This window comes from Prionailurus viverrinus, chromosome C1 (assembly GCF_022837055.1).
Source record: "Prionailurus viverrinus isolate Anna chromosome C1, UM_Priviv_1.0, whole genome shotgun sequence".
In the NCBI taxonomy this organism is placed as follows: Eukaryota; Metazoa; Chordata; class Mammalia; order Carnivora; family Felidae; genus Prionailurus; species Prionailurus viverrinus.
Window position 1 is genome coordinate 67,242,646 of NC_062568.1, and position 12,158 is coordinate 67,254,803.

The 12,158-nt window shown below is 38.8% G+C and overlaps 1 protein-coding gene across 7 annotated transcripts in view; it reads left to right on the forward strand.

Moving 5' to 3' along the window:
• The window catches only part of RBMS1 (RNA binding motif single stranded interacting protein 1), a 220,184-nt gene extending 208,260 nt beyond the window's left edge, over positions 1-11,924 (forward strand). For 5 of the 7 annotated variants that reach the window (XM_047869518.1, XM_047869517.1, XM_047869520.1 and 2 more), the window contains exons 10-15: positions 1,498-1,545; positions 2,430-2,480; positions 5,369-5,479; positions 6,592-6,672; positions 8,424-8,508; positions 9,264-11,924. In XM_047869518.1, the coding sequence (XP_047725474.1) occupies positions 1,498-1,545; positions 2,430-2,480; positions 5,369-5,479; positions 6,592-6,672; positions 8,424-8,501 (369 nt within the window). In that variant the 3' untranslated portion in view covers positions 8,502-8,508; positions 9,264-11,924. The remainder of the gene's footprint in view (positions 1-1,497; positions 1,546-2,429; positions 2,481-5,368; positions 5,480-6,591; positions 6,673-8,423; positions 8,509-9,263) is intronic. The other 2 variants (XM_047869522.1, XM_047869523.1) reach the window with 1 other exon arrangement.
• Positions 11,925-12,158: the final 234 nt, after the last annotated feature.

Here is a 12,158-nt window from a genome sequence, read left to right on the forward strand (position 1 = left end):
CTCAGCACAGTACCTGGTGTATCATCAGCAGTCACTACATGTTAGCCGTGATTATCATCATCATCGTTAATACATATACAGGATTAGCGGGCTGATGAGAGTATATTCATTATACTTTTTAAAATAATGGATTGGTCAACATAAGCAGTATCATTAAGGTGGTTCTGTCTGAAAACATAAAAGTAGCTTCGAATAATAAAGAGAAGTGGTTAAGTGCACTGAAACTGAAGTTTTAATGGAGCATTCGTAGCTTCCCTCTGCTTTTAGGTCTTCTTTCTGCCTTTTCCTGAGTTCTCACTCATTTTTTCTTTTATCTGTCTGGGTTTTCAATGTTACTTGGGCTAGTCCTTCAATCTGCTGGGCATGGTATTTGCTGATTTCATGCCTCTTTCATTATTTTGGACATAAAATTTTTCTATTTTCCCTTACTCTAGAAGCATCAGTGAGATCTGCTCTAATGTGTTTTCCCTAATTAACAATTCCTTAATGAAAGGTAGTTCTTTTTAAAAATCCGAACTTGGAAACCTCTGCCATTTATGTAGATCATTAAAACTAGGGACAAGTAAGCTTATTCTCGGATAAATGATTGTGCATATTGATTTGAATTGTGCTGCTATAACTATTTCAGCTACTAATGCATGTCCCTACCACCTTTTTCCCTCTTTACTGTAAGGCAGTGAGCATTACGGCCACAGAATTGTTTCATAGAATAGAAAAAAGAAATTAGGAGACCTGACTGTGGAAACAGCATTTCATTTCAAAGGCCTGATTTCTTCTCCTGGGCATTCTGTGTTTCCCTAAGATGCATCTGGAATTTCATTCCATTTGCCACTTAGTGCTGTAACCTGTAAAACTGAGGTTCTTAACCCCATAAATTCAGGGACACAGTGGGGTCAGCAGATGAGCTTCAAGTAGTCTGAGATTCCCTTAAATTGTCTGCAAAATGTTGCTTGTGTGTATGCAGTTAGTTGGCGGGGTTGGGGGGTGGGCGGTGGGCGGGAGACAGAGTTCTATTTCTTTCATCAGGTTTTCAGAGGGAGCCATGACCCAAAGGAGGGGAGAACCAATGGTGAAGAATTCAAAGAACATAGATTATTATTCCCATTTTATAGTTAGGGAAAATTGAGGAATAGAAATTGACAGGAGCTCGTTTGCTGCTTCAGAAAGAAAATTGGATTAGGTGTTATAGCTCCCTAACCCCATAATGCTGTAAGCTGTTAGATTATTAGGACCACTGAAAGCATACAAAAATGAGAGCATCTTGCCCCAATTGGGGGCTACAGGGAGCTGCTCTCCTCCCCACAATTTATTCAGTGAAGGCCTCGCACTCGTGTTGGAGTGGGCCTTTCTCCACTAAACCACCATATGCTTATACAATTGGATTTGAGAAATTGGCATCTGCAAGAAACCACCAGTAGTACCCCAGTGGGGAAAGACTGCAGTCCAGATAACTGAAATGTTAACAAGGCAGAAGCACTTAACTTTGGTCTGCCTTAGGTGGCAAAGGAAACCAGAGAAAACAAGTATCGGGGCTCTGCTATCAAGGTAAATCACAATACATTCTTCCCCCCATGACTTTCCCCCATATCCTCTCTATAGAACCTTTGAAGTTAACAGTAGGGGATAAGATACAGGAGGGTTTTGTTGCTAAGAATTAGAGACTGAAACTTAATTTTTTAACAGTTGTGTAGCCTCTGTAATGCTCTGGGCATCAAGAAATGGACTGATATTTTTTTCTCTGGAGTGGCAGACTGCACAGGCTTTCTTTCCTGCCATGGAACCTGACTCTCATGGCTTATTCCTCAACCCAGAGGGTCTACTGTGCAGGTGCCCTTTTGACTGTACATGTCAAGATGTAGTTACTGGAGTTTAATTTCCTAAATCTGATTTTCAGATTTTTATTTTCCACACTAACTAGAAATTGTTGACCACCAGACAAGATTCCTGAAACCTAATGTCCTGGTATCAAAGAGGGATTGAATTTCGTTATTCTTTTTAAATAAGCACATACTTTAAGGATTAGTTTGTAATGAGATGTGCTGGAATTAATTCTCATTCATCTGCATTCCTAAAGTGCCTAGGTCTTAACACTTTCACGATTTGAGTTGTTTACTTGTTTATCTCCTTGCTTAGACAATAAATTGCTTAAGGGTGGGGCCCATATCTTCTTTGCCTTTTTCTCTTTGATGCCTGGTACTCAGTTAATACTTCTTGAATGGGCACGTGGAACTTGGTTTTAAATAATCATTTCATCCTATTCAGAGTGACCAGTTTGCCAAGAACTCTAACTGCCTTGATCTTTTTAATCATTGATAGTATTGCTTCCTTATTTTCCTCCTGTAGATTTTAACATGATTAAAAGATCTCTAGAGAAGTCGCTAGCATTCCAATGAAAATCAATGTTTCTTTCAAAATCCTCCCTTTTCCAGGTGCAAAGTCCTTCTTGGATGCAACCTCAACCATATATCCTACAGCACCCTGTAAGTTTTTCACCTTCATGGCCTTGTGGTTTGCAACATTTAGAAACCCATTCTCTGGGTTAAAACCTTTTGCCGAAGATGGTATGGGATTTGGGATATGTTAAGCATGGCATATGCGAAGGTACAAGTTCAGTATAAAGCGTCCACTCGCCCTTGTCTTAAAACAAATTGGTACTTGACATCAAATTAAATTTGCAATGGTAAGAACTTAAAATGTATCATATTTGAAGCAGGGTACCATTTTCTTCTTTATACCAGTTCTATAGAGGACCACCCAATTGAATTTTAAAATTTTGAAGTTTTAAAATTACTGTTTTTAGTAGTTGGGATGAAGCAGTTCACGTTTTTTTTAAATTGCATTCTGTTTAATGCAGGTATAAAGCGTTACAAATTAAGCTAGAGATTTTTATCAGTGTTACTTTAGCCTGTGTAGAAATTATAAATACTGAAACAGTAACACTTTCTTTGATAAATGTGATTTCTTCAGTGGCATGAGCATTTGTTATATTTATGTGCGTATTACATTTTTTAATTGAGTTACACTAAGTGTATTTATGTGTTTTTCAAAAATACATAAAATCCAGTTTGTTGAATTAAAACATGCCTTTTAAAAGTTGAAAAATGGGGGCACCTGGGTAGCTCACTGGGTTAAGTGTCCGACTGCTGATTTCACCTCAGGTCATGATCTCACAGTTTGTGAGATCGAGCACCGCATTGGGCTCTGCCCTGACAGATGTTTCATGGAGCCTAATTGGGATCATCTCTCTCTCTCTCTCTCTCTCTCTCTCTCTTCCTCGTCCCCCAAAATAAATAAAAATTAAAAAAATAAGTAAATAACAGTTGAAAAATAAAAGTGGAGAACAGAATCACCAAAAAAAGCTAACAGCACCCAACACAGTGGCCTATATGCTCATCATAAGAAGGCTACAAATTTGGCCCTCTGCTTTTAGTCACTAAGGCAAAATGGGAATTCTGATAAGCAGAACAATTCATGGTACTTGTAAGATAATAACAGATCCGTTGTTTAGGAAAAGCAAACCATTGTTGGCCATAAGAGGAGGTAGGAATTTCTCTCAGGACAGCTTCTGAAGGATAGCATGCAATATGAGACCATGTGTATGAAACAGTAATCCAAGGACATGTTCTAAGTCGGAAGTTGCTGAGATGACTTTGAAGAAGTAGAGAAAACAAGTTTCGCTGATAACACAGGAGGTGAGCTCTCCGATGACACGTGTGTGTGTCTATATAAACACGCACACATATTTGTCTCTGTGTGCACAGTCCTGGACAGTAGCTCCTACCAATGAATGAGAAAAGGGGGCAGGAAATTCCTTCAGCATATTCTGGGCTTCTGAATCATTTCCATGTTCCCACATACTTTTTGGTGATGCACACCAAAAATTTAAAAAGAAACTTTCTATGACATGCATTAACAACAAACAGTTTCTGACACACATCTATATCTTTTTTGGGCAACTTTTGGAAACAAAGCCTACACATATCTTAGTTTAACATCTTAGAGGAGACAGTGGTAGTGTGTGCAGAAGGTTCCTATATGCCTTTCCCTACCCAGTTTAGGCTGCAACCAGAATTAAAGTGCCCACATACCAGTCTCTGCCTTATTTGTGCTCTAATTATCAATAAATAACAGTGTATTTATTGAAGGGGTAGATCAGTTGCAATGATACCAAAAACGTGACATTAATATTGGTAGGATGTGTCAGAATAACTGCATTCTCAGGTAATTGGGTGATTGCAGAAGTGAGAGGAATGATGTAATCCATAAAAATATCACATAGGATAAATTAGAGAAAATGCAGAAATGGATTTAACTGCATTTCGGTTTAGATAATCAGTGTATCATTATGCAATCATTAAAAATGATGATAGGGGCACCTGGGTGGCTCAGTCGGTTGGGTGTCCGACTTAGGCTCAGGTCATGATCTCACAGCTTGTGAGTTCAGGCCCCGTGTCAGGCTCTGTGCTGACAGCTCAGAGCCTGGAGCCTGCTTCGGATTCTGTGTCTGTCTCTCTCTCTACTCTCCTCTGCTCATGCTCTGTCTCTTTCTGTCTCAAAAATAAATAAACATTAAAAAAAAAAATTAAAAATGATGATAATGATGGCTATGCACTAAGTTAGGTAAATATTTATAATAGAATGTTACATTCAAAGCAAAAACCTAGGATATGAAATTGTTTATTGTGTATTAGGGAGAGGCTGGGTTATGGGCGATACTTTTTTTGTTCTCCACCACCCCACCCCATTTAATCGTATTTAATTTTATGTTTAATGCCCAGAATTTTTTCAAATGAAAGCAAAGAACCTGAAATTGGAGTATTAATCATATCTGGATCTGCTTCCCTCCCTTGGTGCCAAATTGTAGCTGAAAGTTCTGAGAAACAGAGTGAATGAAGAATGTGATCTTGATCCTAACAGCCTGATGTTGAGTCAAGTGACTGTCCAGAACATTTTCACACAAAGACACCGTATGATATGTGTGCTCTTTTGTGGCTGCATAGAACATCAGCTGTCATTTAGTTTTTAAAAAATTAAGGAAGCATTTTTGTAGCCTTATCCAGCCAAAAATAGTTTGCATTTCCTACTACAGCTCCTCCTGCTGGACTGGCCTGCTTTACAGCTGAGCAAAAGGAAAGGGGAAGATGTTCAATGCAGTGATTTCAGTGAAATGAATGCTCTTAAGAAAGTTTTAGGAAGCATTAGCTAGAAGACTTTTAGGCAATTGTTAAGGAAACCATTTGCAAGTGTGAGAGGTTATTTTTGCTTCACATCTCAACAGACTAGGGCATTTCCTTTGCAAAAGGAATGACAGAATCTTCATTCCCTCCTTGAGTTTATCTTACACTTTTCTTGTCTCCCGACTCCCCAGGGGGCCGTGTTAACTCCCTCAATGGAGCACACCATGTCACTACAGCCTGCATCTATGATCAGCCCTCTGGCCCAGCAGATGAGTCATCTGTCACTAGGCAGCACCGGAACAGTAGGTGGCAAATTAATATCCTATGTCTCAGCAAAGGGAGGGGGGTAAATTAATGCAGCCTGTGTCTTATCTATCAATTACAGGCTCTGTGACATCAAAGGTTATGTCCAAGCCCTTCTCACCGCCCCCCAACATTGCCTTCCACATGATTAATTGATGAACTAAATGTCTGTCCTTTGGGTAGCTCTCCTTTACCAGAATCTGGCAACCACACTTGACCACATATAGCCCTAATCACTGGTGTCATTCATTCATACTGCAGACCTGGTCTCATGAAGCAAAAGATGAAGGTGGTACTTGGTGATAAAGGCAGGAGATTGTTCCTCACTTCTTTTATGAAATTTGGAGGCCCTGTATTAGAGTCTTAGTATTGACTTACTTCTCCGAAGTCCAGGGGACCTAGTTGGGTACTGAGGTTGCACTGGTACCAGATGAACTTTCGGGGTTGATATATATCAACATAGCATTTACACGGTAAGATGGCCAAAGGCTTTTAATTCAGACCATATCGATGGTGGCAGAAAAGAACAAAGGGAGGTATGTTTTCCTTGCTTACATTCAAAACCAGCAGCAGCTTCTTGTGAAGGCTCAGCCAGGTTCGTACACGTTGAGATCAACAAGAATTTGCGGCCTTTGGAAAAGGATGATTGTCGGCATCAGGAAACCAAGGGTCCATTTCCTGTTCTGCGGTGACCTGATAAAAACTCAACACATCATTTACTCCTTAGGTCTCCACCTATGGAAATAACTCTATAGATACTAGTTCAGGGGCTGCTGGAAAGTAATGAGGTCGTTTGAGATGAGATCTTCTAAAATTGTACATTAGTGATATTGAATTATTGAGAATGAGAAGCCCTAGTGATCTTCATGTATGTATTTCTTTGTTAGGAAATCCAAAGACAGGTGGGAATTTTAGTTTGACAAATTCAGAAAGTAGAAAACATTCACTTTGCCTTCCATACAACATACTTACTAATTAAACTTTGTGGTGGCTTGTTTAAATTTCTTCTTTGAGAGTTTCAAATACTTGACATCCCATCTCAAAATTTCCCAAGCACTCAGAATTTTGCATGGCTTCTCATTTCCCATCCTGACCGTATTCTCCTTTTCAGTACATGCCTGCGACATCAGCTATGCAAGGAGCTTATTTGCCACAGTATACACATGTGCAGACAACGGCGGTTCCCGTTGAGGTTGGTACAGACCCTCCAGTGGCCATTCTGGCAATGAGTAGCTTTAGAAGCGGGTAAATTGGGGGCGCCTGGGGGTTCAATCGGTTGAGCGTCCAACTTCAGCTCAGGTCACAATCTCGTGGTTCGTGGGTTCAAGCCCCGCGTCGGGCTCTGTGCTGACAGCTCAGCCTGGAGTCTGCTTCAGATTCTGTGTCTCCCTCTCTCTCTGCCCACTCACTCTCTGTCTATCTCAAAAATAAACATTCAAAACAATTTAAAAAAAAAAAAAAGAAATGGGTAAATTACATAGGACTCAAAGATCCATCAGAAGTCAAATATTTGCATAAAGAATTGAGTTTAGAGGGCGTGTATAGCTAGGATTATTTTCAACTGTGAAAGATAATTCTATGCATACCGATGAGTGTAGCAACATCCAGGCCACACACACCCCAAAACTCCCAGAAATATTTTCCCAAGGTTGTAGCACATTTCATACCCTTCAGGAATCTATCTTGTGTCCTGTAAAGTGATACTTACAGGCAAATTAAGATAAAGCTGAAGGGGTGCCTGGGTGGCTCAGTCGGTTAAGCATCTGACTTCGGCTCGGGTCATGATCTTACAGTTCGTGAGTTCGAGCCCCGCATCGGGTTCTGTGCTGACAGCTCAGAGTCTGGAGCCTGCTTTGTATTCTGTGTCTCCTCTGTCTGCCCCTCCCCTGCTTGTGCACTGCCTCTCTCTGATTCTCAAAAATAAATTTAAAATGTTAAAAAAAAAAAAAGATAAAGCTAAAGATTGTAATCCTAGTACCAAAGATTGTCAATAATAACTACAAGAAGTAGTCAATTGCAAGTAAGGTATTTCAGATGTTTTAGAATCATAATAGGGATGAGGAACAAACCATACCTTTTTTTTAATAGAGGCTGTTAGTATAGCTAAATAACTCTTAGTTTTTATTATAGAAGATACCGATATGATAATGATCATGGAAGAAGACTGACACTTGAATGACGATTGAACAAAACATAGCATTTTTCTGCACAGTACCCTTAAAATTCCAAGGAAATTTGTCAACCCAATCAGCCGTACCCACTAGGCAGATCCCACAAGTTCCAGTTGCAGAAACACCCCTAGGCCTGTGTTTGGATCATTTGGGGCATTCTTGCTTTGTTTTGTTCTCCTCTGATTGATTTAAATTTGTGTACATATTGACAGCCACAGTTACAGAACCCACAGTCCCTTATCTGCAATTTTGAAACACAATAAAATCTGAAAGTAAAAATTCTCTTTGCATCCACTTCAGCAAAAACCTGACCTGTGGCAAGACTGAACCCGAATTTATGGAAAGCAAGAATCCTAGCGCACTTACTGGGCATATTTATATCCTTCAGTGTAGACCTGTTCATGTGTTTGGTTATGAGGTGCAGCCCTAGACCCCACTGGATATGTTCTGTGATATACAGCATGTGCCTACCGTTTTTCAGATTCTAAAATCTGAAAATACTGAATCCCAAGTCACATTTGGCTTCAAGGGATATTTGTTTGATAAGTTGTAGCTTGATATGAAAAGACAACTCATAAATGTTGGGGTGGGAGGTTCTTTGGGTCTGTCAGACATGTTAACTCCTTAGGAAAATAATTAACCTTGAAAACCCTACGTAATATGAAGAAAATCACTTTTAATGAGTGCTTGCTTTTTAAGATGTGGAGCTCAGACCTGAGTAGCAGAGCTTGGATGCCATTGCTCATGTGTCACCTGTTCTGCTTTCTCGTAGGAAGCAACTGGTCAGCAGCAGGTGGCTGTCGAGACGTCTAATGACCATTCACCATACACCTTTCAACCTAATAAGTAACTGTGAGGTATGAAGGCAACATCTTTGTAACTGTAGGGCTCACATCAAGGAAAAAGTCTATGATTCTTTTATCATAGTGATACTTAGCATAGCTCAGATTTGGTCACACTGCCTTAATCATGGCCAAGGAATCCAGTGTTACTGAAATGTTAAATCAGTGATTTTGTGCAATTTCCAGTTCTGTCCAAAAAGAATAGTGCCTTGTATTGAAGTCAAGTGTATAGTTACTCTCTCACCCTCCTTACCCCTCCCCACCCTAAAAATCTGTAACCTGTCAGAACACCAGGTATCAAATTTGACCTATAGTACATGTACCCAAATTTATATTGCTTTACTCCTCACAAACTGAAGGAAATAACGAGATTTTGCCTCATCTAGCATTATAAGATTAGCAATATCTTGACCGTGAATTTAATGTTAGTATCTTTAGATGGGAGGATTGCATTCCCAGCTCTCACCTGGACCACAAGTCTCAAAACTTTTTACTTGGTCATGTAGATCGTAATAAAATAGCTGTGTGGAACTTAAGACACTTGGGTCTCTGTTTGTTCTGGTGCAAGTGCACCAGAACTGGTGCAGGTCCCAGGTTTGACAGGTAGAGTCAAGGCATCGGAACGACCCTCGGTTCCAGCATTTATTGGTCTGCCACCAGAGATGCCCACCACCTTGCCTTCCTCAAACACCTACACCGTTAAAACAAGAAGGAGGTGCCGTATTATACCAAATGCACAAAAGCATTTATCTTTTATTTTTCTCTTCCAGATGTACAGAAGGGTGTTCTTACATGAAGAAGGGTGTGAAGGCTGAACAATCATGGATTTTTCTGATCAATTGTGCTTTAGGAAATTATTGACAGTTTTGCACAGGTTCTTGAAAACGTTATTTATAATGAAATCAACTAAAACTATTTTTGCTATAAGTTCTATAAGGTGCATAAAACCCTTAAATTCATCTAGTAGCTGTTCCCCCGAACAGGTTTATTTTAGTAAAAAAAAAACAAAAAAAACAAAAAAACAAAAAAAAAAAACAAAACGAAAGATTTTTATCAAATGTTATGATGCAAAAAAGAAAAAAAAAAGGAAAAAAAAAGTAAGAAAAAAAAGAAAAGAAAAAGAAAACTTCAATTTTCTGGGTATGCACAAAGACCATGAAGACTTATCCAAGTGCATGACCAGATTTTTGTGGTTTTGTCCATTTTTGTGTTGAATTTGCGTTTTCTTCAGCTGTATGAAATGGGCTCTGAAGTTTAAGTAGTCCGACCTCCCCCATGGCGTTCTGTGCTTGCCGTGTGAGTGTCCCTGTACTCAGTGTTGCCCTCCGCGTCTCTCTTCTTAGCTTTTCCGTTTTACTTTCAACGTAGTGTGAAGTGTCTTCTCCTTTTCTATGAATTCCAATTTGCCTTAACTCCTTTGATGCTGTAGCTGTTTCAGTAAAAGTTAGTTCAAACTAATGATGTAGAACGCTTTGACCAAATGAGCTGGTCTATTATGCCTTGTAAAACAGCAGCATAGGGCTTTTAAAAGGTAGTCAATAAAAGTTGCTGAAATTTTGGCTTTTTTAAATATGTAGTAGGTGTTTTTAATGATTTTTCACATGATGTGTAAGGTAGTGAAATGCAAGAAGGGAAAAAATGTTTTGTGTGAAACACATTTTCTGACTGGGGAACTTTTAATAGGGTAAATTGTTTGTAAGGCTGTATGCCAACAGTTTCCTCTGATAGTTTGACTGATTTAGGATATCTGCTGTATGATGCAATGTAAAGTCTTTTTTGCCTTTTTTCAGGAAAAAAAAAAAACCTAACTCGATGTTCTAGATTTAGTGTAGGTAGCGTTGGGGCTGGGGGTGGGGGGCGGGGGCGGGGAGTCACCGAATGTTTTGTCCTTCCTTTATACTAATGATAGTGCTTTAGAATGAGAATTCTGCCTGAGATCTGGCAAAGCGAAAAACGTTGCTATTGCAACTAAATGGCAAAAGCTAAAAGTAAGGATTTTATCTTCAAACCTAAGCTGAGATATGAATAGAAGCAAAACGATTGGCTACTCGCTCTCTCTATTACATAAATTTGAGAAATAAAAATTACTTGGCACTTTTAAAGGTAACTTCACCAAAGACCGAAGAGCCAGTAACCAGTTGCTCCACCTTGTCTCAGCGTCATATCTTCTGTGCTCTTTATTTTTGCCGGACCAGTTTGCGGTTAGGAGAATGTGCCTTTTTTGTACCTTTGCATTTAGGTTTTATAATTTTAACTGATGTATGGACACACCCAAACAAAAAAAAAAAGCATGAAGGAAGATTTGGATCCAAGCAGTGCCACACTTTACATCATCACTACAAGTATTCAGTGTAAAGAGAAAACAATTTTGAAACTATGAAATTCCTGATTCATAAATACACGGTTATTTCTACTTTAGTACATCTAAGGTGATTCACTGTTCTTAAAGCTCTTTTAGTGAGACGATTGCATACGTTTGAAAAGCAACGGTAAATTAAGTTGTCTTCCAAAACTGTGTACTTGTCTGGTCAACGGTGTGTGATCAGTTATCTACCTCAGAGTCTATTTTCTTTTGTGCTGGGACAGGTTGCTGGCCCTCCCTGTTTCCACAGACCAAATCCTCCTAGCTCAGGAGCTAGGGCTGAGCAGTTATTTCTTTCGAGTATTTTTTAGTTCTTAAATTTTATGCTTGTATTTGATTATAGATGTCAGTGACATTTCATAGTTTCAAAAGTCCTTGCTGCTCTGAGAAGTGTAGATTCTAGTGAAAATTACATAGTCCTAAGAGAAATGTGTTTTGTTTTTGTTTTTGTTTCCTTTTTTAAAGTTGTGGTATTAATTGGTTCTATGCTCCCTGGAATATTACTGCTTTGTGAAAGTCCAGACTGAACGCAGCACCCTCCTTGTACCTAATACATTTATAAACCTGGGTCTCTCACTACTTGATATTTTTGCATTAGTTAAGACAGAAATTTGATAGCTCGGTTAGAGGGGAGGGGAAATCTGCTGCTAGATATGTCTGAACTAAGTGCCATACTCGTCTGGGTAAGATTTGGGAAACATAACCTCTGTACATAAAAAAATAAAAATAAAAAAAAAATCAGTTAAACATCACATAGTAGACAGCCATTAAATTATAAAAAAAATTAATTTATGAAGAAAGACCTTTTGTACAGATTGAAAAAAAAAAGATTTTCATAGAGATATCTATATGATCAAGAGAGTTAATTTTTTATTTTTGTTTTACTAGTGCCACAAACTTGCCAGTGGTAACTTATTTGTCCGGTTCAAGATAACTCTGTAGTTTTCTTTCCTAGGACTTGTTGTTAAACGCCAAAAGACATTTTTGAACTGTACATTTGATCAGATTGTTAGCTTTTTCTGTTTTATTTCTTTTGAAAACCTTTGAATAAAAAACATCTGAAATTTTATTTTTCCTGTCAATTTTTTTTTTTAATTGGTTCATTGTAGATTAGAATTTCATGCATTTCACTTCTGATCTCTTTCTTCAGCTCAGTAAGTTGGTCTGAAAGTGAGTTGAAAATTACTTCAGATTCGGTATGTACTCAAAATACATGTCCTTGGAAAGAAGTGGGAAAACCTTGCCACCTCCTTCTTTTTTGATAGGAACTGGAGACATGAGCCATCAGCTGACCACAGTCCTT